At 39.9% G+C, this 25,211-nt stretch overlaps 1 protein-coding gene across 1 annotated transcript in view; it reads left to right on the forward strand.

Annotated features, from left to right (window-relative positions):
• The first annotated feature begins 531 nt into the window (after positions 1 to 531).
• The window catches only part of ZFYVE28 (zinc finger FYVE-type containing 28), a 35,519-nt gene continuing 10,839 nt past the window's right edge, over positions 532 to 25,211 (forward strand). The window contains exons 1-3 of the mRNA XM_058171757.1: positions 532 to 669; positions 22,970 to 23,110; positions 24,541 to 24,678. Coding sequence (XP_058027740.1) covers positions 628 to 669; positions 22,970 to 23,110; positions 24,541 to 24,678 — 321 coding nt within the window. The 5' untranslated portion in view covers positions 532 to 627. The remainder of the gene's footprint in view (positions 670 to 22,969; positions 23,111 to 24,540; positions 24,679 to 25,211) is intronic.

Below are 25,211 nucleotides of genomic sequence, written 5' to 3' on the forward strand. Positions count from 1 at the left end.
TGGCATTCGGTGCACCTGGAGAGCTTCAGTCGGGGAAGAAGCCCAAGAGGAAGCCCAAGCGACCATCCTTGTGGTCTTATGTACCTGAAATGGCAGCTCTAAGGCAAGGGACTCATTGCCTCTCATTGCTACCCAAGCTTGTATCAGGATGACCCGGTCAAGGTACGGGTCAACCGCACGTCCCGAACCACGATAGAACTGGAAAGGCCGGCGAGAGCCGCCCCCATCGCTGTAGTTCTAAATGACGCCAAGTCCATGGCGGAGAACGGAGCTGCTCCGCTCTCCGCTGCCTCCCTCTGGGGGAACTACCGTCTCGTCCGCCCGTCCCGCGGAGAGTTGGCTGCCGCTGTCCCCCTCGATAACTTTGATCCAGGAGGGAGCGGCGGCCGCTCCGTCAATCAACCGGGCGCCGGCGGAGGGAGCCCAATCGCAACCCTACGCAGTCACGTTCCTGCTGGCCGAAGGCCCGCCTTCCTCTGGGCGTGGCCAGGCGCTATAATATCCCGGCCGGGCTGACAGAAGCCTTTGAGCCGCCTGTAGGCGGTGCGAGTTGCCGCGCCGAGCTCAGGTGCGCCGCGTAAGAAAGCAAGGGCGGCTTCTCCGGCCGCTGCGCTCCCGGCTCCAGCCATGCTGCCCGCTGTTGTCCGAAGGTGGCTGCACAGACCCAAGGTGAGGCTGGAGAAGCTCTTGGCGGCAGTCCCGGGGAGCAGAAGCCGGGTGCCTCTTTCTGCCCTCCCCCGTCCCACGCCCTTAGTTGCTGAACTAGGCCTGGAGTCGTCCGTCCCTCCCCATCCCCCCCCACCCTCCGGGCGGTCTTTCTTCCCCGAGCGCAACCCGCAGCTCCTTCTGGCCGCTTCTTGTTTGGGGGCGGGGGGCGGGGAGGAGGAACCGAAAGACCGTCTCCATTCGGGCTCCGACTTGGCGGGAGCGCGGACTCCTTTTGCGCCAGGGCTGTGAAACGGAGCTTTTCCCTGCTCTCCGAAGACCTTCGCTCCCCCCGGGGTTGAGTAACCCCGAGCGCTGCTTGCTTTCTCCGCTTTTTCGGCGGCTGCTGGGGAGGGGAGGGGAAATGAAGAGAAGGGAAGGAAGGGCGGCTGCCGTTCGTTGTTTGGGGGACCTTCGGCAGAACGGCGGTTGTTCGTATTCGAAGCATGGACTCTTGTTACGCGAGTGTGGGATTGTTAGCTGGGTGTTCCGTCCGTCCCCCGCTTTGTCTTTGTCCGCCTGGCGGTGGTAAACCCGGGAGACTCCTGATGCGAGAGTGAGCAGCGGTGCCCCGTAGCTGTGTTCGAGTCGCGCGGTGTGTTGTCTGCGCTCCCTTCCGGCGGTAATTGTGTCGGGTTGAGTAGGGATCCCTCTTGTTTTTGTTTGTCTTTTTCCCCCCTTCTTTCTTGCTCTGTTTATGAGTTGATACTACTCAGTGGTGAGGATTCAAAAAATTTAACAACCGGTTCTCTGCCCTAATGATTTCTTCCAACAACCAGTTCGCCAAACTGCTCAGAATGTTAACAACCGGTTCTCCCGAAGTGGTGCGAACTGGCTGAATCCCACCACTGATTTACTACTCCAGAAAGCTACGCCCCTTAAGCTCAGTCTCGGCTCCAGGAGAGCGCGTGTGGCAATTGCAGCCCAGACTTTCCGTCCTGTCTTGTCTACCTGGTTGCCGCCAAGAGTGCTTCAAAAGTGTTCTCCACCGTGACCTCCGTTCCGGGAGTTTGAATTCGGGACCTTAGCTATCGTAGTACGTGGGTATAGTAGTAGGGCTGTTGGTTTGAGCTCCGAGCTTGGCACTTTTGGTCGCAAACGTTTCGTCACTGTTCGAGGAGACATAGTCAATGCGTTTTGAGGTCGGTACAGTATTCCTAATCCTGCAGGAAGCCGTTGAGGCAAGGCTTGTGATTCATACTTGTATCTGATTTTCTGGTATGTAATGAGATATGCTAGTTTTTGAGCAAAAAAAAAAAGGAAGGGGGGGGGAGAACCAAGTATACAATACATTGCAACTGGCAAACAAATATGTACAGCTGAGAAACGTATCAATCAACAATTTGTTAGCCTAGACCTGTCAAAATTCTGCCTGGGAAGAAGTCTTACATTCTGCCTTTTATAAAAAAAAATAGTCTCAAATAGTTGCCTACGGAGGAAAGATCTAGGCTGACTCCGGGTGGAGCTGAGAAGTTGAGGTTTGTGTGTGAGTTGCCTTGCTGCATCACTTCTTTAGATGAAGGTGTGAGTGCAACAGGCTTTACAGGGAGCAGTACCTACTATTGGTTGGCAAGAGAATGATTTATTTTATGACTCACTTTCCACTCAGGCTTGAATTTTGCAAGATATAATTTGAGAAGTATACTATGCATTTGGTAGACCAGCAAAGTTTGCCATATGGTGTGTAGGCTGTAAATTGCATTGCATTTATGCGGCTTATGGTAATTTGTCCACCTCGTGGGCCACCCACCTTGCCCAGCATTATCACCTTTTCTACAGATGCATCAGTCTTCATATCAAAAGTATAATGGTTTTCTTTTGTTTCTTACTTGCAGTGAGCATTCTGGCTTGATTTCTTCTAATAACAAATGTTTGGTTTTTCAGCCACTGTTTCTGATGAATCTGAAGCAATCTTCTCCTTAGCTGAAGGGAGTTAACCCTCTTCTTCTTGCACAGAGCCCATCCTTCACATTTGAACATCATAATGGAATTCTGCTGAGTTGACTATCTTAAATTTTGCCGTGATTGAAATATCTCAGTCTTCTATGAGGATATCTACGGCTCCCAGGGCCTTTCCCCCCCTCCCCCCATCATTTTTGTTCTTTTCTGAATTTTCTTTTGCACCATCCCTATCAATTCTGGAGTCTATGGGAGTTCACATAAATACATCTGCAAGAAATGTGTAAGCAGTAAGAGCCAGGATGGCTCAGATAGTTTTTATCTGTTGAGTTACCAGGAGTCAAGTAAGTCTTGATAGAACCCAACAATAGCAACACATGGCATTGGAATCTTAAAGGTCCACCAAAACAGAAAAGTGTACATGTTAGAGAAAAGTGTAACATGACATGACAGAATGATTTTATACCGGGACTTTTTCTCTCTTTGTATTCCTGATTTACACTCATGCTGGAATTCATATAACTAGTTATGCAAGTATTGTTTGATTTAAGATAACTGGGTTTCACCCAACATCAAAGGAATGCATCAGTTGAACTTCTTGTATGTGCCAACACAATCTCTTCCCAGTCTGGTATCTTCTGGACCTGTTGGGACATCAAGTCTCTGAACTCCTAGGCAGTATGTTCAAAGAAGGGTGTTGGGGAAGTGTTTTCAACACACAGAGTCTATAGTTTGTTTTAGCCATGCTGTGGCTAAGTAGAACTGTTTAATACTGAGTAACGCTATGCCTGAGCATTATACTTTGAATGTATTTGGGAGCTGCATGTTTTTCCATAATATATTAACCTCTTCCTTTCAGTTTTTATTTTCTATATGTGTTGATTTTAATTTTATTGGCATGGAGGACTATGCTGTATCAGACCTTCACTACATTACTGTGCATATTAGACAAGTTAATTGTTTTATTAAAACATGGAGCTTACAGAAGTTTAAATCATTTTTAATCTTTAACTTATTTACATCCTGCTCTTATAATTAACACTGTTGAAAATCAATCCAGTTATGTTGTCACTAAATTTTAGTGAGATGAACTCAGGATGCTTTGGGAGTCACAAATTGAGGGCGTAAGGCTGCATGTAACCCATTGGGGGTTGGGTGTGTGTTAAACAAACCTATTCTGAAAAGATAAATCAGTGATTATATGTAGTAAAAATGATATCAATTGTATGGGGTTTGCTCTTTCAAAAATTGAATTTCTGAAAATCTAATTCTTGAATATTTTTTTTTATTCAGGCACCAAAAATACCTCTCCATTTACCTTTTATAATACTTATGAATTGGAAACTGTTTTTTTTTAAATGATTTACTTATTCCCTCCAAACAATGTAAATAGAAATAACATATATCACTTGTTAAAACTCACGGCATTATCAAAAAATAAATGTGAAATGGCTAGGAAAGAAATGAAGAAAAGAGAAATCAGCAGGAAAAGTGTTCAGCTCATTGCACCATTGCAAAGAGGATCTTGGTTTAAATCATTTCTTGACTGCAAAAAGCTCAGAATACTCAGATTCCCTCTTGTGGCAGTAACATTTATTTATATAGCTATGAGACAGTGAAGGTGAAGGGCATAGGTCTAGCTTAAAAAGCATGTATAGACATTAGTGGGTTTCAAAAGTATAAACCTATTTCAAGGAGCTTTCGAAGTATTTCTAGCAGGACTACCAGATTCTATAACAGCTTTGTTCCCTATACCACCAATCTGGTGGTAATAATAATAATAATAATAATAATAATAATAATAATAATAATAATAATAATAATAATAATAATAATAATAATAATAATAACAACAACAACAACAACAACAATAATAATAATAATAATAATAATAATAATAATAATAATAATAATAATAATAATAATAATAATAATAATAATAATATTTTAATTTATAGACCGCCCTTCTCCCGAAGGACTCAGGGCGGTGAACAGCCAGTTAAAATACAGGAAAACAGACAATATTAATGGTAATTAATGGTATTAATGTTATTAATGGTAATGGTAGTGGTAATTAATGTTATTGGTAATTAATACCAATATTAATGGTATTAATGGTAAACTTGCAAGGTTCGTTTTTCTCGTCATGTTATGTATACATCCAAATTAGAATGTTGTGTCTCCGTGTCATATAATATATGTGGGTATATGCATATTTATTTATGTATTTATGTATTTATTTATTTATTTTGTCATGTTTATGTGGTATATATTGGAAGGTGGTGACCCTTTGAGAGCTGTATGCAATGAAATTTCATTTTAATATGTCGATTAGTGTACATTAAAAGTGACAATAAAGTTATTGTGAGTCTATAAGTCTTAAGTGAGCATAGCTTATTGCTGCCATTAAGAAGACAGGCATGTTTTCCTGCATTAAGTTGCCATATTATCAAACTAGGGTACATAGAAGAAAAAGATTTGATATAGTTGTCACAACTTGACTGTACTCCAGTAGTTCAAACATTAAAGTTTCCATTTACTTGATTGTTCTGCAGCTTTATGAACATTTTGAGTAATCTACATGGTAAGAAATTAAAACTGTCACTTTTGTGCAAAGCAAGCATGTCAATGATAGTAAAATCAGTAAAGACTTTCCTGCACTGTAGCTTTAAGCTACTTGATTCCCATACTTAAAATATCTAGAAATGACGCCGGTTTAAGAGAATACTTCCCAGATTTCAATCCCTTTAGCCACAGTAATGTTCTGTCTATATCACACTTTCCTGAGGCCCCAATTGATTGATTCCCTTGCTGCTGCTGCTGCTTTTTTTTTGGGTATGCCTCCCACCCATGCCAGGGAAGCAGACACAGAGCTCTCACTTTTCCACTGAGAGGCCTTTTAGGACATGAGGCTTCTATTGATAGACCTTATACGTGGACTTCTATACATTGACTGCCGCCCCCCCTGGCCCCCCTCCGTATTTGACACCTTTCTGTTTGGGGGAAAGGAATGAGCAGCAGACAGGAATAGCCATGATTCTTCTTACCTGCAGGAGCCAGGGTGACTGTTTCCCTGGTCTTCATTAGATTTATGACATTGGCTGTCGGTTAAACTAGGAAGTTGAAGAAAAACATCCTGGAAGAAGGCAAACCACTTCTGCATTATTAATAAGAAAACCACATGAGCTCATCCATGAAGTCACTATGAATTATATTCTGCTCAAAGAAAACAGCTTCTTTCCTCAAGACTTGTGGTCACCACTGTTTGTATGTATTGTGAGCAGTGTCCCACAACAACTTGCTTTGCCCAGTAACCAAAATAAGTTTGGGATCATCTCAGCTCCTTCCCAAAGTCTTATCCTGATGCCAAACAGTTCAAAGGGAACTATGAAGTAGCTTTCTTGTTCCGTGGTTTGGACCAAACAGAAGCCCTGCGAAAGACTTTTGCAGTACCAGCCCTCTCCAAATCCCAGAAGACTCAGAAGAGGTGAGCAGAAGAGAGAAATTTATTTTAAAACAGTTGTGGATATCTGCATCCTACATTTTTAATGACCTTTAGCTGAAAAGATCAAAAGTTTTCAGTGAGTTGCAAAGCTCAGAAAGAGAATACAGGTAGCCCTCGACTTACGACCACAATTGAGCCCAACATTTTGGTTGCTAAGAAAGACCATTGCCCCATTTTACAGCCTTTCTTGCCACAATTGCTAAGTGAATCACTGAAGTTAAATTAGTAACATGTTTGTTAAGTGAATCTGGCTTCCCCATTGGCTTTGCTTGTCAGAAGGTCTCAAAAGGGGATCACATTACTCCATTACACTGCAACTGTCATAAATATGAGTCAGTTGCTAAGCATCCGAATTTGGATCATGTGACCCTGGGGATGTTGCAACGGTCGTAAGTGTGAACAATGGTCATGTCTCTTTTTCAGCATTGTAACTTCAGACACTAAATGAACCTTTGCAATTTGAGGATTACTTGTATTGCTGAGCACCTTTAACCAAAGAATATCAGTGTTCCGAGTAATGCACCCATTGAAAGCATAACTCCGAGGCAGGTAGATTCTTCAAAGGATGTTTGTTGGATACATCATATCCACACAGCTGGTGAAAACCAACTCTGACAGTTCCCGTGGTTTTCACCTAATTAAAAGAATCAAACTCCCCCATCCCATGTGTCACTGGTTACATTGTCTAGTGAAGATGGAAGGCAGGCTCTTCTCTTTCAACAGCCACCTGTTTCAATGACCTTGATTCCCACAAGAAAGCATTTTGTTTTGACTGGAGCCTGGCTATCTACTTCCCCTATCCTTCCTCCCTCCCTCTTCGTGGCAACTATGAGTCAGCACAAGATGGCTTCAGCCAGGTTCAATTCAGAGTTGACAAAGACCTTCAGATTTTCTGGCGATCCTTTCAGAATTTCATTATCATGGGCCACTTCTATAAATACCGTGAGCTGAGCCAATATTTTTTGTAAGTTGTATAACACTTTTAGCTTGGTTTTAAACTCATAATGTCATTGAAAGGTTAAAATAAGGTTTGCTTAACAAGGAGCCCTTTCTGAAAATAATTGATTTAACCTTTCAGCTCTTTGCAATAAAAGGATCCCTCAGCAGCTTTTTCTTTGAATTGATTCTAGGGTTAAATAATTACATACTAACCCTTGTCCTTTATCCAGTCTTCTTCAAACATTAGCCCAAGTATATATTGAATAGCATCTGACCCTTTTCTAATGTTCCTAGATGTAATGTTAATAATTATCTGTGATATTCCACTTAAAGGAATGTCTTGGATACAAATATTTTCAACATAGTATGTCTAGTAATTTTGTTGAGTATAAACACCAGGAACGGAAAATAGGTCACAATGGTGATGTTTGGATGAACTAAAATTTATATATAATTAGCTGAGCATGTATCTTCCACATTATAGTGTTTCGTCATGTTTTTCCAGTAACATGCTTTGTATCTGTTAACACAACATTGCTAAAAGGCCATTTGCATACAGCTTAGTATTGAACTCTGGTAGTTGTTGTATTTTGCAGACTGTGTAAGATAGCAAGAAACATAGTCTCTTGCTATTATTTTCCTGCATCATGATTTTTCAAAAAGTAGGTAACTTTTTAATTTTTTTATTAATAAAATAAAAAATACTAAATTATAAAAAGAGGCAAAACTAAAAAAATATAAAAACGTACATTTACATTTATCAATAAACTGAGGCCATAATTGGTTACAATCATCCATGGTTGATCTATATTAATCCTGCAAACCACTGAATAGTTGGAAGTGCATGTTTGGAGAAAAGGAACTTGTTCCAAAAGTATATAGACTTCTTTCACATATGTGAAGTCATGGTTTCATTAATGATAGTTTGTATAAATGTAATTGTGATTTATTTAATAATCAAGTAAACCAGAACTGTAAACAATAGTTTGCAAACCACAAGGGGCTAGGTACACATAATAAGTTTATGCCAAACTGAACCTAGTCATGCGCAGATTCTTAGTGTTTGGATGCTGTTGTCTGATGATGTACAACTGGGGACACTGCAGGTTGATTTAATTATACTGGATAGCCAAAATATTCTGATCATCACACCTTAAGTCCAGCTTCCTGTGTCAGTCATAAGAATGAATGTGTGTAATTCAAGTTATTCAAGAACTAATATAGAGGATGTATTGGTCAAACTGACATCTTGTTATACAGGTCAATGTAAAATCAGGTCTGATGACATCATTTGTGGTTATGACAACAGCTCAATAAATGGTCCAATAAATGGAAAATTAGAGCTGAACACAAAAAAGTAATAATCTGCATAGAAGATTCAGTCTACTGCATTCTGTGTAGATTTTATTTCAAAAAGGTTGTGGATTTGGAATGAGTGCTGTATAAAAGACATGAAATGGATCAGGAGAGGAGAAAATTGTTATTTATTTGTACATACCTATTTGCATCCCCCGGTTGCCTGAAAACAAGTTATAACAAATATAAAGACAGGTTGCTATTACTGAATAAGCACAATTTTAGGTTTTTACCTGTGTAGGAGAGATAGAGAGATTTAAAAGATCAGAATATGGAAACAAGCTCATGGAGGAGCAAACAGTCAATATCAAGACAAAAACTTTACAACATTCTTAAAACCAAAATAAGTGCTACTTTATTTGCTTTAAAGTTAGAATTGAATATTTGAAATTGAATTGGTTGATCATGTGCCATCAAATCAATGTTGACTCTTAGTGATCATATAGATCCATGATGGCGAACCTATGGCAAGCTTGCCACAGGTGGCACGTGGAGCCATATCTGTGGGCACGCGAGCATTGCCCTAGTTCAGCTCCAGTGTGCATGTGTGTGCTGGCCACCTGATTTTCGGGCCTTCCAGGCCCACCAGAAGTTGTGAAATGGGCTGTTTCTGGCCTCCGGAGGGCCTTTGGGAGGGGGAAGACTGTTTTCGCCCTCCCCAGGCTCCAAAAAAGTCTCTGGAGCCTAGGGAGAGCAAAAAACGGGCCTACCGGGCTCACTGGGCCATCACATGCCAAAAGTGGGGGATTGTGGGGGGGATCGCATGTGGGGGGCACAGCGCATTGAATTTTGGGTGTGGGCACATGTGCACAGGACCCCCACTTTTGGTACGCGATGGCAAAAAGGTTAGCCATCACTGATATAGATGGATTTTCTCCAAGATATTCTGTTCCTCACCTGGGTCCTTCAGGCTTTCAGATACGCATCCATTGCTGCTGTAATTTTGTCTTGTTGCTGGTCATCCTTTTCTTCTCTTTCCTTCTCTCCTTTCCCAGCATTATATACACTTCTCCAGAGAGTGAGTTTTTCACGTAATATGCCCAAAGTAGGATAATTTGAGCCTAGTCATTTGAGATTTCAGTGAGAACTCTGGCTTAATTTGTTTGATCATCCATTGTTTGTTTCCTTGGCTATCCATGATATTCTAAACTGCATTGTCCATTCCAACACCAAAATTCCGAAGTGTCAATATTCTTTCTATCCACCTTCTTCAAGGTCTTAAACTCACTTCCATAGAGTGTCACAGTATCTCAATATTTTGAGCCATTACCTCCACTACAGTATTTTGATCTTTGTAGATATTAGAAAATATCTAATATCTTTATAGATATCTGATCTTTATAGATCTTTATAGATTTATCTGATCTTTATAGATATTAGATATTAGAAAACCTTTTCCAAGGTTTTCATTGCTATTTGACCAAGTCCTGGTCTGCAGAGTATTTCCTAATGATTGGTTCCTTTACTATTGAAAGGTGGAAGCTATCCAGCTCTTTCCTATCTTAATTTGTCAATTCTAAGACTGTTGTCTGTATCTCTTATCATCTTCTTTATATTTAAACTTACTCACTGTGCTCTTTGCAGATTGTTTGCCCTTCAGTAATCAGAATACTGCTATCAGCATAGTGCATGTTCCTTCCTCCATTTTAAACTCTGCTTATCATCTTCCAATTCAAGTTACCTCAATACTGTATATATTCAACACACAAATAAAGACATAATGTACTGTACAGCTATCTGCCATCCTGAAGGCAGTCTGTTTCTCCATATTCTCTTCAGACTGTGGTTTACCAACCTATGTACAGGTATTGCATTAGGAGAGTGTGATATTCTGGGCTTCCGATTTTTCTAAGCACGTTGCACAGCTTTGCATGATCAACAAATGAAAGATCTTTCTATAATCAATAAAGCACATATTTGCTTCTGTTTTTTTGTATTCATATTTCAAATATTTATTCCCTAAGTGTAATCTGACTACATTTGTTGCCATCTGGACTTTTGGTAGGGGTCTGTTCTCAGAGCTTTCTGTTTAACTGCTGGACGTTTCATTAACAAACTAGATAACGTCTTCAGCGGGGTCTGCATCTGAACTTTCTCAACAGGTTAGGGTCCCATGTAAAACATATTCTGGTAGTTAAACAGAATATCAACCAACCAGAATATCGACTGTATCTCTATGGCCAGCTAAAGACCACAGTGAAGAATGAATGAAATAACACTCCATAATTAAAACAGTGAGTTAAATATAACTAAGCCTTCATCTAGAATGCATTAACTTCCACCTTTCTGGCCAAACTACTGCTTTAAGTTCCTCTGCCTTGTCTGAATTCAGCTTTAATTTACTGGCTTGTGTTCAGTCTACAGAATATTCTTGCAACTTTGCATGATTTTAAGGAAGATAAATTGAGTTGTGAGCCATCAGTACTTCTCTGTTCCAAGACAACTTCTCTCAGAGTCAGATAACCCTTTAGAATACTGTCTTGGTGCTGAAAGATGTTGAAATAGATTGGTTAATGAATAGGGTCAAATTTCTCTTGTCATGCCAGAACAGTGTCAACAAAAAGTGAGGAATCAATTTATAATAGATTCAGAGAATCCCAATCCTCCAAAATCATCTTGATTACCAATGCTGCAACACATATATCTTGTCCAAAAGAGATGGTTTTGAACTTGGAAGATGGCATTGTAGTTTAAATCTGGGTGCTAAGATATTATTCCCACCTACATAGACACATTTATAACCTTAGGAAACTAGCCAGTCTACACACTTCCATTTTGTGGTAAATGATTGAGGAGAAACAAGCAGACAGATGTTAAGTGGGCCTCAGGAACTCCAATCTATCCAACAACACCCATTTCAGAGGCACTGAAACTAAAGCTGCATTCATGGGACAATCCATATGTGAGTGTTATCTTCAAAATGTTTAACAATCAGATGTGAAGGTCTAAGCAAATCTGCCCCAAAATTTAACATCTCAGCAAAAATCCTGTTTAAGAAATCCACATTTTCCACCCAGAGAAGTTTTATTGGAAGAGGCTAAGTACGGAGATGTAATTTCTCTTGGAGGCTTACGAGGTCTTTTAGCATCACCTTCTTTCTGATTGGAGTTTTTGGCTAAGAACTACTACATCCCTTACCTGGCTTTTTATTATGGAATCCAGTGTCTTTTTGGGAGCTGACTTTTTAAACAACAAAACCAAATGAAATTACTATTCTCAGTTTCTGGGGGGAAAAATTAAGCAGTCTGTGACTCATAGCAGATCTTAGATTGCTAGGAGTAAGCCTATGTAAAAATCCTAATGGAAATCCCGTCAGGCTTAGCTTTAGTAGATATTTGACTTTTCGACCTGTATCATTTCTCTGGGTTTTTATTTAATAATTATGTGAACTCAAGAGGTGTCATCAGCTAAATGAGTAGAACTAGCTGGCTAGTGATTGCTACAAGTGCAGTGTTTATACTTCTGAGAGCATCCTTTTTTTTTTTTTTTTTGGTTAAGCTTCCTGCCTTCCCAAGCATGTGGTATGACTTTATACCAAAAGGTTGGGCACATCCTGAAATTGCAGTATAATTTATCTGGACTCTAAAATGACACTACAAAGTCAACTATTTGAAAATGATTACTACACCGTGCAAATTTACAATCCAACCCAGTTAGTTCCTTGTCATCCGTTTTTGATATTTTTAATCATACTAGAGGAAGGAAAGGAGATTCTTGCTAAACAAGGCTGCTATTCTTTCTGTGTGACCTTGAGCCTTTCTGCATTTGTGTCTAATCATGATACAGAAATGCTCTGGATACTTCTCTCTCTCTCTCTCTCCCTCTCTCTTCCCACCCCCTCTAAGTCTCCAAAAATTGCCTTCACCTCCTTTCCAGCCTATGAACAAGTTAGCTAAAGGGGAAAAATTTAACCAAAAACTTTCTACTATTGACCTCACCCCATTCCTAAGAGGACCATAAGGGGCGTGCATAAGTGCACAAACGTGCCTACCGTTCCTGTCCTATTGTTTTTCTTTTCTTTTTCCTATATATATATGCTTATACCTTTATATACTATATAACCTTTCTGTATGATAGTTACATATATTGTTGTGACAAAATAAAGAAATAAATAAATAAAATAAAAATCCCATGCCAAGAAGTTTGGATATGTAAAAGTTAAAGAAAACTGTTTGATTTTGATTTGTCAATAAAATCCAATCTGTTGAGCTAGATAATGAGCAGAGACCATTAAAACCTAGGAAATTTCAAGAACTTTAACAAAGTCAGGGTACCACTTTTTTTTTTTGCTTTGTTTAGCCTTTTTTGCCAAAGGAGCCAAATCTCCCAAGCTGTTGCAAACGAAGGAAGCAGGACATTGTGGAAAAAAGTTTTAGAGAACCCCTTGAGGGAGGCAGAAAGCCCAGTTCACCATATCCTATAAGTTCTATAGGTAAATTCTTATCACATTTAAATTATCTTTGTTGAAATAGTGCTTTTCCTACACCCTGATTCAACAACAGCTATGCTGTGTTAAATTTCATTCATTGTAGTACTTAAGAAGAAATTCAGAAGGCTGATAGCAGAGAAGCTAGCTAGCTATTTCAGCCTGTTGTAGATATGTTCCAACTTTCTGGTCAGCCCCTTCTTCCTTCATTTTGTTATTGTCTCTTAGAGCAACCTATGAAAAGTAAAGGAAACTATGTGCCAGGACTTAGAATTGCATAGTTATGAAATATTCTAATTCTGTGACATACTTATTATTTGTGTGCATGTGCCTTCAAGTCTGTGTTTCAATGCTGATTCCTGGTAACTGCCTGGACTAGTCCCTGCGGTTTTCTGGGCAAGATTATCAGAAGTGATTTGCTCTTGCCTCCTTCCTAGGTCTGAGAAACAGTGACTGGACCAGAATCACCCAGCTGACTTTGTGCTTAAGGTGGAATTAGGACTCAGTCTCCTGGTTTCTAGCCTGGATCCTTAGCCATTGCACGAAGCTGCTTTCATTAAATATGGTTTGTCACACAGTCAGCCAGATGTTCAGGCAAGATTTGACATTTTTATCTACCTGTTGAGTCCTTCCGAAGGCCTAGAGATAGGCAGATATTGATGTTTAATGGTGATATTTATCATATTTATTATATTTTTATTGTTTCTTCCTCTTGTACAGTTGAGTTTGCTTACTTCTTATTATTTCCAGTTTTGTAAAGGTAGTCACTGTTCAGTTTTCTGTTTTTCTTTGCATTAGCAGATGGGTTGCACTTTAATTTAGTAATTGGAGAAAGCTCTCTATAAGTTAGACAATTCTGTCACTTTAAAAAAGACAATCTTTTGAAATCCGGGGTGCTAACTTTAATAGTTCTGATCCAATAAGTGCTGCTTATTGGAAAAGTGTTAACTTTTCTGGGGTGAGTAAAAAATAGTTTCATTTTAGGCCTAATCTTAAAAATAGAACATTTTTAAGATTAGGCCTACACCCTCTTATTTGTTTTGCAGAGCTTACAAGGAAATGTAAGAATTAGTACTCAACTACATTTACTGTAGGAGGGACGCAGTGGCTTAGTGGGTAAACTTGTCGATCGAAATGCCGGCAGTTCAGCGGTTTGAATCCCTAGTGCCGCTTAATGGGATGAGTTCCCATTACTTGTCCCAGCTTCTGCCAACCTAGCAGTTTGAAAGCACATAAAAAATGCAAGTAGAAAAATAGAGACCACCTTTGGTGGGAAGGTAACAGCATTCCGTGCGCCTTTGGTGTTGAGTCATGCCGGTCACATGACCATGGAGACGTCTTTGGACAGCGCTGGCTCTTCGACTTTGCAATGGAGATGAGCACTGCCCTCTAGAGTCAGGAATGACTAGCACGTATGTGTGAGGGGAACCTTTATCTTTACCTTACATTTACTGTACTAGTTATGGTGATGTGCTTAGGATAAATAGGAAACACAGCCCCATTCACTGAGGTTTCTTAGTTATTATTTGTACAGGTCTTTGGCTTGTTAAGGTGCAATCAGAATTATTTTTTCCCAGGGAGTTGAAGATCCTTTAAAAATGGTTGATAAACCGTATCTAGTAACCACTGTACATGGGCAGAAAAAACATTGTACTGGAAGTATTATAATGGTTTTTACTTTCTTAAAGAATACTATTATAATTTATATTATATCTGTCCTTTGCTCCAATGAAGAGGAATAGAGTTTATTTAATGGCCATTTGGATACTCAATTCCCTTCATGGATTATTAACTTGCAATAGTGAAGGGGCTTGCACAACCTAATAATGTGTTCAGAAAGACTAGGTCATATTGTAGACAGTATGGGATGGGATGAAGATCCACTGGAGACAAAAAGAAGAAACATTTCCAGTATTCTGCCAAACAAACAAAATGAACATTCACAAAACAGGACAATGAAGTAGACCAGAATGGTTCACTTCATATCAGAACTTCTATTGAGGAGAAGAAAATCATGGAAACAAAGCAGCTGCTATTTTTGTTGAAAAGGAATGGATCATAGTTGAGTTGACCATAGTTGACCATAAACGCAGTCCAAAAATGATAAAATGACCTCAAATGGAATTCTAGGTAAATTAATCAACATCTGATCCACATCTATACTCCAAGTATAGATGTAATTCAGGCAATATTTTTTTTAAATCAATAAATAAAACAGAAGTTGAAAAGATCTCTTGCAAAAGTTTGAGCTACTACCATTCTCAAAACAGGCTTCATACTAATCGTAGCTAGAATAGTATCTTGAATGATAAGAAAATTTGGGCTTGGTGCAGAAATTAAATAGAACACCACTATCAAGAAGACACCTCTACTTAGGGACATCACTAGATGGACGACACCGAAATCAAACACTCTTTTTTGTTCTGTAAGCAAAGACAGATAAATTCTATAAGTCAGTGAAAACAAGACCTGCTCAGATCATAACCTATCGCAAAATTACAACTCAAAACAAAACAAAACCCTCCAAAACCAACAGGCCAATCAAGCTATGAGTTCAACATTATATGAATGTTGAAAGTAAAGGATAGATTTAATGGACTTAATTTGATAGACTGTGAAGAATTATTGACTAAAATTTGTAACTTCATTAAAATGAAGCAAACAAAAATATCCCAAATTGCAAAAAGTATATATATAAAAAAATGTCTGCTGAACCATCAAAAGTAACTGAAAAAATGTGGAAAGCAAAAGACAAATAAACACTGAGGAAAAATTGTTCAGTTAAACATCGAATTCTACAGAAGATAAAGAAGGAATAAGATGTATTTAAATAAACAGTGCAAAAAAATTGAATGGGAAGGACAAGAGATTTATTAAAGAAAAGTACAGAAATCAAGTAAGCTCATATGCAAAAATGAATGTGATAAAAGATAAAAGCAAAATTGTATTGCAAAAGAAAGAAAGAAATTAGAGATGGTACAAATGTGTTGAAGAACTTCATCAAAAAGTTTCTAAAATTGTTAATCTAACTGAATTAGAAACAGACATACTGGAAAGTGAAGTTAAAAGGCCTTTAGGAAATTTTGCAAATAATGCTGCAGAGTTGTTGATAAACCAGCAGAACTGTTTAAAATTTTACCAGCTCCTGCTGTTAAATTGGTGTCTGCAGTTTGTAGGCAGATGTGGAAAACCCAGCAGCAGACCAAAGAAGTGAAAAAATAATTTATATTCCAATACTAAAAAAGTACAGTGTTGTGTTCAACTTATTGAACAATTGTATTTATCTCAAATGCTAGTTTTCCATACTAGTAAGATAATGCCCAAGCTTTTGCAATCTAGAGTTCAAAAGTACGTGGGATAAAAACGGTACAAAGTACAAGTTGGATTCAGAAGAGGCAGGAGTACCTGAGATCATATTGCTAACTTCCAAAGGATAATGGGAACAGCAAAGCTCATTTTTCTTAATAGATGATAGTATAGAAAAACTTCCAATGGTGTTCGACCACAACAAATTTTCAGTAGTCTTTAAAAACATAAGAAAAGCAGGCCTATTGAATTTGTATGGTGACCAGTTAGATTGGAATAATGGAACAATTAAATAATTTCAAATTGTCTTAAAATTGTGAAAAGAACTAAGGTTGCAGACAGTTAGTTTATTTGTTTGGCTTGCCTGCAGAACATGCTACAAGAAATAGAAACTAGAATTAAAACTGCTAGGAGAAACCTCAACAACCCAGACTGGTGGCTGGATGTCAGCCCAACAAGAGATTATGAAATCTCTTGTTGAAGGTGAACAAATGGAGGTCAAAGGTGGTATGATGATCAATAGTAACAAAATGACAATAACAAAAAAGATCCAATTAGAATAACAAGCTGTGTCAACTTAATACAAACAGTGGAAAAGAAGCTGAAGTAGTAACAGATTTTATTTTCGTGAAAATCAAAAGCTCAGAAACACAGTCATTGTAGCCATGAAATAAAAACATGTTGCTACTTGGGGGAAAAACAAAGTCAGATTGAGACAAATTATTCATATGTAGAGACATCAGACTGACAACATTATATTCTGTCAAGGACATGGTCTAGATTTCACAGCTGTGTAACACTTAGGAAAGCCTTGTGAGAACACGAACAAAGAAAGATGTACCGTATATACTCGAATATAAGCCGATCCGAGTATAAGCCGAGGTCCCCAATTTTACCCCAAAAACTGGGGTAAACTGGGGACTCGAGTATAAGCCGAGGGTGGGAAATGAGGCACCTACCGGTTGGGGAAACCCTCCCTCCCTCAGCTGAGAAGGCTGGCGGCTCCCCCGCCCCGCCCTCTCACTGCACCGTCCGGTAAAATGTGAAAAAAAGAAAAAAAAAAACTCGAGTATAAGCCGTATATACTCGAGTATAAGCCGAGGGGCTTTAAAAAAAACAAAAACTCGAGTATAAGCCGTATAGACCCGAGTATAAGCCGAGGGGACGTTTTTCAGCACAAAAAACGTGCTGAAAAACTCGGCTTATACTCGAGTATATACGGTATTCCTGTGAATTAGAATGCTGCAGACGGTTTTTAGAATACTTCAAGAAGAAACAAACTAATTTAGTATTAGAAAGAGTAAAACCAAATTGCTGACTGGAAACGCTAATATTGAAAAGTTGGACACATAATGCAGAGGGAAGAAAGACCCTGATGCTTGAAAAATCAAGGACAATGCAAACAAAAAGGTTGATGGCCAGATACCAATACTAGTGACATAAACATGAGCACACCAGACCTCAAAGAAGCTGTTACTGAGAAACTATCCTCACAAAATTATCTGTTGTCAGCTGACAAAGAGTCAGAAACAACAAGAACACGGTGCTTAGTATGAATGACTGAGTTGATTAAATGTTAGCAATCCTTGAGAAATAGCTAGATTGGTCTGTAGCAAGAAAAAGGAAGTGTTTTGTGATTTTTAAAGATTCATTATGACATGACCTAACTTGGGAAACAATCTATTTTGGTTTTGTTTACCAAATTTCTATCCTGTTTTACCATTACAAACGACCCCAAGCCTCCCCATCCAAATAGAACAAAGCAGCTGACTAATGGGGCTGTATTGTCATTTTGTTTATTGCAGTGATAGAAAACCTTCAGGCCTTTGAACCTAACACATTAATAGTCCTACCAGTTAGTGCAACGGTTCTCAACCTTTATGGTGCTGTGACCCCTTTAATACAATTCCCCACGATGTGGCGACCTCCAACCGTAAAATTATTTTTGTTTTGAATTTATCGCGCCTGAAGCCATATTGGCTAGCGTTCTGAACTGCTTGCGATTGCCTTGAGGACGGAGGCATTAAAGCGGAGACTCCTCCCCTATTAAGTTTATCGCGCCTGAAGCCAGATTAGGCTAGCGATTGGGAGTGATTGCAGCTGGCTTGAAAGGGAGACATCAGAGCAAAGATTTCTCTCTTTTTTAATTCATTGCGCCTGAAGCCGAATTCGGCTAGCGATTTGAAGACCTGCAGCTGGCTTGTGGAGTCAACCATTGGAGTGCAAATCTTCAACTCGCAAGTATACTTCCCATATTTCCGATGATATTAGGCGACCCCTGGCAAATCGTCATTCGACCCCCAACGGGGTCCCGACCCACAGGTTGAGAACCGCTGAGTTAGTGGAACCTTAGTGAAAAGCTAGGATTGGTTTCTGTCTGAGATTTGGACTGCATTTCTTCTTTGGAGTGGGCTCAAAGGGATAACAGATGCAAACTTTAGCTGTTACTGTCTGATTTCAGTGCAGTATTTTCAAACTTCAAGCTTGATCTCAAGGTTAATCTGCTGTCATGAACTAAACTGGTAATAATAATTTTCGTATCTTGTTCCTTCTGCTTCTTCTCCTATTCCTATTCTTAATTACAATACTATATTGCATTTTTTTGCACTGCCTAACTTATAGCAACTCTGAAGTAGTTCACAGATTAAAGACACTCAGAACAATAAAATAATGCAATGATAAAAGCAAAGAACAAAGGTGGCACAAACCAGACAACAAGCAAAGTAATCTCAGATTACTCAGAAGAGGCTTCAGTTACCTTGTCAAAGCTCTGAGTGAAGAGTCAGGGCTTTAAGGCTCTTCAAAATACCAGCAGTGCAAATCCCTCCTGGATTTCGAGGGGAACTTTATTCCAGAAGGCAGATGCTACAGCAGAGAACATTTGCTTCTGATAAATAACATTGTTTTAATCAAAGGAACCTAGAGCATACCAACCCTGCCAGATCTAATCGGTCAGGCAGATACTATGGAAGAAAGGCATTCCTACAAGTAATCACACTGTTTGTCATTTATAGGCAACTACCACCATCTTGAATTATACCCAGAAGCAAACTAGTAACTAATGTGTTGTGGCTCCGGCCCCTGGGTGTGGCCTCCTAGAGCCGGATGACTCGGAGAGTGAGGAGGAGGAGCTGGCAAGGCCTCCTTCCCCTGACCTCTCCTCCTCCCTGGCAACGCCCCAAGAACCAGCTGCTGAGGATCAATCTTGGCTAGATGAGAAACAGCGACGCTGTCGTGTCCCCCTCCCCCTCCGACGACCAGGTCTGGGAAGTCTGTATCAAGCGTGGCCACGAAGCCTCTGCAGCTTTGCCAAATTCCTTTCAGATTTCTCAGGGCAGGCAGGAATCCAAGGTTTGACTTCAGCAAACCAAATGAGACTTTGCTTGACTCAGGGAATGCCAAAAAGCAGATCCTTTATATAGGCCATGGGGTGTGGCTCCATGACTCAGCACTTATCCAGGCCTGCCCCTCCCTTCCTTCTGCTGACGTCGCCTCTCAGATCTCCGGAAGCGGGGATCCATCCACTGTGAATTCCCTTCCTCTGGATCTGCTGCCGGCAATTCTAGCACGTGGCTGGCTTCGTGCTCACACGCTGTAGGAGTGAGGTTTGTTTGTTCATTCCTGACATTCTGTCCGGGAATGGTGCCAGGGCTGGGGGCTGGAGGCATGCCAGGCCATTCCTCTTCATTATCAGACTCTGAATCTGATAGCAGGCCCGGCAGGAGGAGGGAGGGGCCCGGCTGAGGAGAGGAGGGAGGACAAGGCACAACAGACACTGAGATAAGTGTGTGCAGCAGAAGAAAAGGTGGGGCAGGCCCAGGGAGTGCTGAGTCATGGAGCCACACCCTACAGAGGATAAAAGCAGGGAGAGTGCTCCGTAGGCCCTTGTGTCGGACAAAGTTACGGACTACTGATTCTTTGACTGCTTTGGATTGAAAGCTGGGATTACTTGTGAGTACTTTAGATCATCCTGCAGACTCCTGGTTGCCCTGGCAACGGTCTGTCAGCATGCTGCTACTTGATAAGGACTTGGCTGGCACGTGAAGGAACGTTGCCAGAAATTTTGTTGCCAGAAGAAACCCAGCCAAGTGTAAATAAATTGCTGGCAGACAGCTTCGGCTGGTGTATTGTTTTGGGAAGGAAGGGAGGGGATAGAATATAATGCAACTTGCAAAATAAAGGTGTTACATGGGTATACTGAGGTTTGCCCATCGTTATCTGTACCTCTGCATTCTGGACCAGTTAAGTTTGTATATGATCTTCAAAGACAGCCCTATATAGAGTGTTGTGCAGTAATCAAGCCATGAGCTGACCAAGTCATGAGTGACTGTCTCAAGAGATTCCCAATCTAGGAGAGCTTTCAACTCATACAACTGATGCAAAGACCTTTCTGTTACAACCTCCATTTGCTCAGTGAGTAGCAGTTGTGGGTCTAGGAAGGCCTCCAGACTGTGCACCACTCTTGAATGGGGAAGTGCTACTCCATTCAGAATTATAGTGTAGGTGGAACATTTCTACATCTCAAGTCACTTGATCTTGGTAGGATTAAGTCAGAGACAGTTCTTCCCTATTTATACCCACAAAGCTTCTAGGCACTAGGACAGAACATTAGCAGCCCCATTTATTTATTTATTTATTTATTTATTAGATTTTTATACCGCCCTTCTCCCGAAGGACTCAGGAAGGTGTACAGCCAAAAAGATAAAAATTCAGAATATATACAATTAAAACAAATTTTTTTAAAACAGAGCATATTAGAAAAGGCCGACATTAAAAATTTAAAAAAAACAAAAAAAAAAAAACCCTAACACAATAAAACCCCAATTAAAATTAATAAAACTATTAAGCCAGTCCCGCTTGAATAAATAAGTATGTTTTTAGCTCACGGCTAAAATCAGCCCACCATCAAAAAATATAATTGTATGTCATCAATATATTGATGCCCAAACCAGTGAATAACCTTATCCTAGATAACCTAGGGAGAGAGGGAATGGCCTAGGGAGCAATTTATCCCACCCAATTGACACAATGAAACTAATTGTTGAGAAAGAAAGAGAACACAAGGATAGGTGGCCAACTCCATTACCATCTCCCTTCCTGTGATTTATGTCAGTGCTAAATCCCAATCTGAATCCCATCTGAAACTGGTCTACATAATCCATTTCCTGCAGTTGATAAGGGTTCTCATCAACTGCAGATTGACCAGCTTCTCAACAACCTTCTCCAGCTGTCTTGAGCAGAGGCTGCCTCACCAGCTCTCTCAAAGAAAAAGTACTACCGTCTCATACAAGAAGGCCGATACCATAGCATGGACCCAACCATGGCTCATCTCTCTGGCCACTTTTACAACCCCGGAATGGGGGTCAAGCTGACAACAGAGAGCGCCCTGTCATTTCTTCAGGAATCATTGGCTAAAACTCATCCCAGATCATACCACCAGACCATGCTCCAGGCACTGCAGTCTGATCTGCCCAGTTAAGTCAGAGTAGATCTGAGCAATTTTATCTGCCAGGTAGCTTGATTAATACTCACAGCAGCTCCACAGATGTTCTATGGGGCCCTCCCTACCCAGAGGGGAGAGGATCATCCTAAACAGCTGAATGCTTATCAGTGGACCCTTTTTCAGAAAAGTTCACCACCTTTGTTATACATTATATCATGCCCTTTTAGATTCTGCACATCTGTTTGCAAGTATATACTGCAAGGTTCTGTAGTCCATTTAGCTTCTTTTATGTTTGTTTTGGTTATATATTAATTTGTATTGCATTCATAGTTCTCCTGTGGTATACATTTAATCTTTCTATTGTGTTGATAAGCTCAGTTAGAAGACTGAGATTTGTTTCTGATACTTGAATTAAGTAGAGATATTGCTGAGCAACCAGCCCTTGGAGAATTTCTGCTCAATGAAATAGTTGCAAAATGTGTAACAAGAAAATTCTCTCCCTTTTGAGCTTGATGGCAGGGTTCCATATCAGGCAAAAGAATGAATCTCTCTGCTCTGCATTCCCAAACAGGCACCAGAATGTTAGACTAGGAGATTATCATGAATTAGGAAACCTGACATATACAAAAGTTCTCTGTCTGAAACACTCTGGAATCCTGTCTTCTCTGGGCTTGTTGCACCCCTGCCCCCAAATCTTGAACCTTTTTCTCCAGCTTGTTATGAGTCTGCAGCCATATATGATTCTCCGTTCCTTAATTATACAATCATTTTCTCTGGGATAAGAATCAGAGGCTCCTGCCTCAACATCCCATCATGTAAAGTTGAAGACTTTATTTGCACACTATTGACTGACTTAGGAGGAATTATAAGTCTTCTTTAATTGATCTTTGTAGGAAAACAATAGCTCTAAGCAAAGGAATAAACACATGAATAGGACTTTTAAAAAGAGATGGCACTTTTCAAACAGAAGGCCCATTGATAGATACAGTGCCCATTCTGGAGTAAGATTGCAGGCTGGACTGTTATTTATTGTATAGCACATTCACATCACATTTCAATAAAAACGCAAGAAATAAAAGTACAAAATATGAAACATAAGGTCTAAAATATTATAAACATATGTCTAAATTACAGATATAATTTTTGCTTCATTTGTCACAATGAAATGCAGGTTGGGCTGTGTGCACCTTAATTTAAAAAATTATTCAGATATAGAAAACAAGCACATTGGGGAAAAAGCCAGATTAGAATTCACCTGGCAACTACTTTTCTGTACCAAGGGAGTTTCTTTGTTTATAGCAAAGTATACATGCAATTAAGGTGCTGTTGAACATTGATTGCCTCATATTGTATGGCTGTGTATAATCCAGGCTTCTCTTTCTCTCCTCAGCGTTCTGATCCAAGACTGCTGTCACAGTTTTTCTATGCTGATGAACGAGTGACTCAAGTGGTAACAGAAATCAACTGCCTGGATGTAGAGACTGATCCCCAACAGTATCTGACGCTGTTAAACCAGCTGCATCTTAGTCAGGTATGCTTTTTTTTTTGGGAGGAGAGCAAAAGGTGGTGGCAGATCACCAATCAGGTGAATGTAATTGTACAGCATTCACAAACAGAAGTGGAACTTCCTCCTTGCCTTTTTCCTGTATGCCCACATGTATCCCTGCAAAGATTTCTATTTGCCTTTCTCCTGATGGAACTCCAGAGCTAGAAGTTATTCCTGTCAAGTAAGAGGTTTATGGTATGAACTGTCATTCTATTTCCTACCACTTCTGCTCAAGCTGGACTGCAAACCCTGGTAGTTGAGTAGCCTGACTCATTAATCCACTTAGCCTGTGTCCTTCAAATGGGTTAAATTACAATTCTGATCATACTCAGGAAAACCAACTAAAGGATTGTTATTATGGTTGCCTGTACAGTCAGCCAGGTGTTTAGACTGCAGCTGGCATTTTTATCCACCTTTTGAGTCCTTCCCAAGAGCCTGGGATAGATAGATGTTGTTTAATGATATTAAAGGTACTGTCACAGGATGTAAGCTGTTCCAAGTAAAGCTGTCTTTTGCAATTAATCGATGGTGATTTTATCAATGCTGATGGTGTTCAACTGGTGCTCCAGGTGTTTTTGGATTGAACTTGAAACACTAATATTGGTGGTGGTGGTGTCTTCAAGTCAGTGTTAATTCTGGGCAACTGCCTGGACAACTCCCTGCAGTTTTCTTGCCAAGATTTTAAAGTGATTGGTCACTGCCTTTTTACTAGGTTTGAAAAGACAGTGACTGGTCCAAGGTCACCCAGCTGGCTTTGGATTCAAGGCAAGACTAGAACTCATGTCTTCTGGTTTCTAAATAGGTGCCTTAACCATTACACCAAACTGTCATTAAAGGTTAATCTGAGTTTTCCCTGTTTCCAGAGTACCAGTTGTGTGGTGCAGCTTGTATTGCACTGAGTGGCAAGAAGAAATATGGACATTTTGCAGCAATGTACAGTGTCTTACTAATCATTTAAAATAATTTTATATTTCCAAAGTAAAATTTTATATCTTAGCTAAAGGGGAAAAAAAGTGACCCATTCTTGCAAATGGTTCAAACTCAGTTCTGGATCCTTCCCTTTTCACTGATTTCTGTGTAGGGCAGGGCTGTCAAACTTGCAAGCTGCGGGCTGGATGCATCACACGCTGGCCACGCCCACACCCGGTTTAGCGAAGGGGAAAAAAGTCATGATACATCACATGACAACGCCATGACAATGCAAGTTTGACACCCCTGGTGTAGAGCACATTACAAGTGCTCTCTTATGGTCTGTTGGTTCTTTGTAACTTTATTCATTTCTAACTCAAATACAGGGCTATGAATTTGCCCTTCAGTATGGATCTGAGAAGAATGGATAACTGTCCATTGATATGTTGGGAATAAGTCAAATATATTTTTAGAAAAAGTAGAAATATTTATTTTCTTTTTGGCAGGCTGAATTACTGGCTATCATAGAACAGATCATGGAGGAATGTATCCCCAAGGAACGTCATGGTCGTGACTATGTCATCAAATTCCCTGAAGACCTTCTAGTGGACAACCTACGGAACCATATGTTGTTTGCTGCTGAGGTGAGTCATGGAGGGAAGACACCAAGATGCCGCCATAGCTAAAGAATATGCTCTGATAGAATCAAATGTCTCCTATTTTTGTATTGCATTTATTATGTAATGTAAATAGAGTTGTACTCAGATATAAAGCACTTGCGTGACCATTCTCTCTGATAGTCTGGTTTTGCTGTTCCAATATCCACCTTCTGTATTTTTATACTATTTATGTATTTAAAACATTTATATGATTCTCCATCTTACACCAGAACTCTGAGTGGCTCACAAATCATCTAGTATGGTCCAGATGGTTGCTGAAAATTTAAGATATGAAGGTTCCTTCTTTAATGAGATATAACCTGGAATTATTTCAGAAATTAAAACTACTAGAGTACCTTGTGAAGATTGTTCTGCAACAATTTGTGTTGAGGAAAGGGTTCTCCTCCTCCTCCTCCTCCTCCCTTCTTCTTTCATCATCATCATCATCTCCTTTTCTTCTTTATTCATTCTTCTTCTTCTTCTTCTTCCTCCTCCTCCTCCTCCTCTTCATACTTCTT

This window comes from Ahaetulla prasina, chromosome 2 (genome assembly GCF_028640845.1).
Source record: "Ahaetulla prasina isolate Xishuangbanna chromosome 2, ASM2864084v1, whole genome shotgun sequence".
Taxonomy (NCBI): Eukaryota; Metazoa; Chordata; class Lepidosauria; order Squamata; family Colubridae; genus Ahaetulla; species Ahaetulla prasina.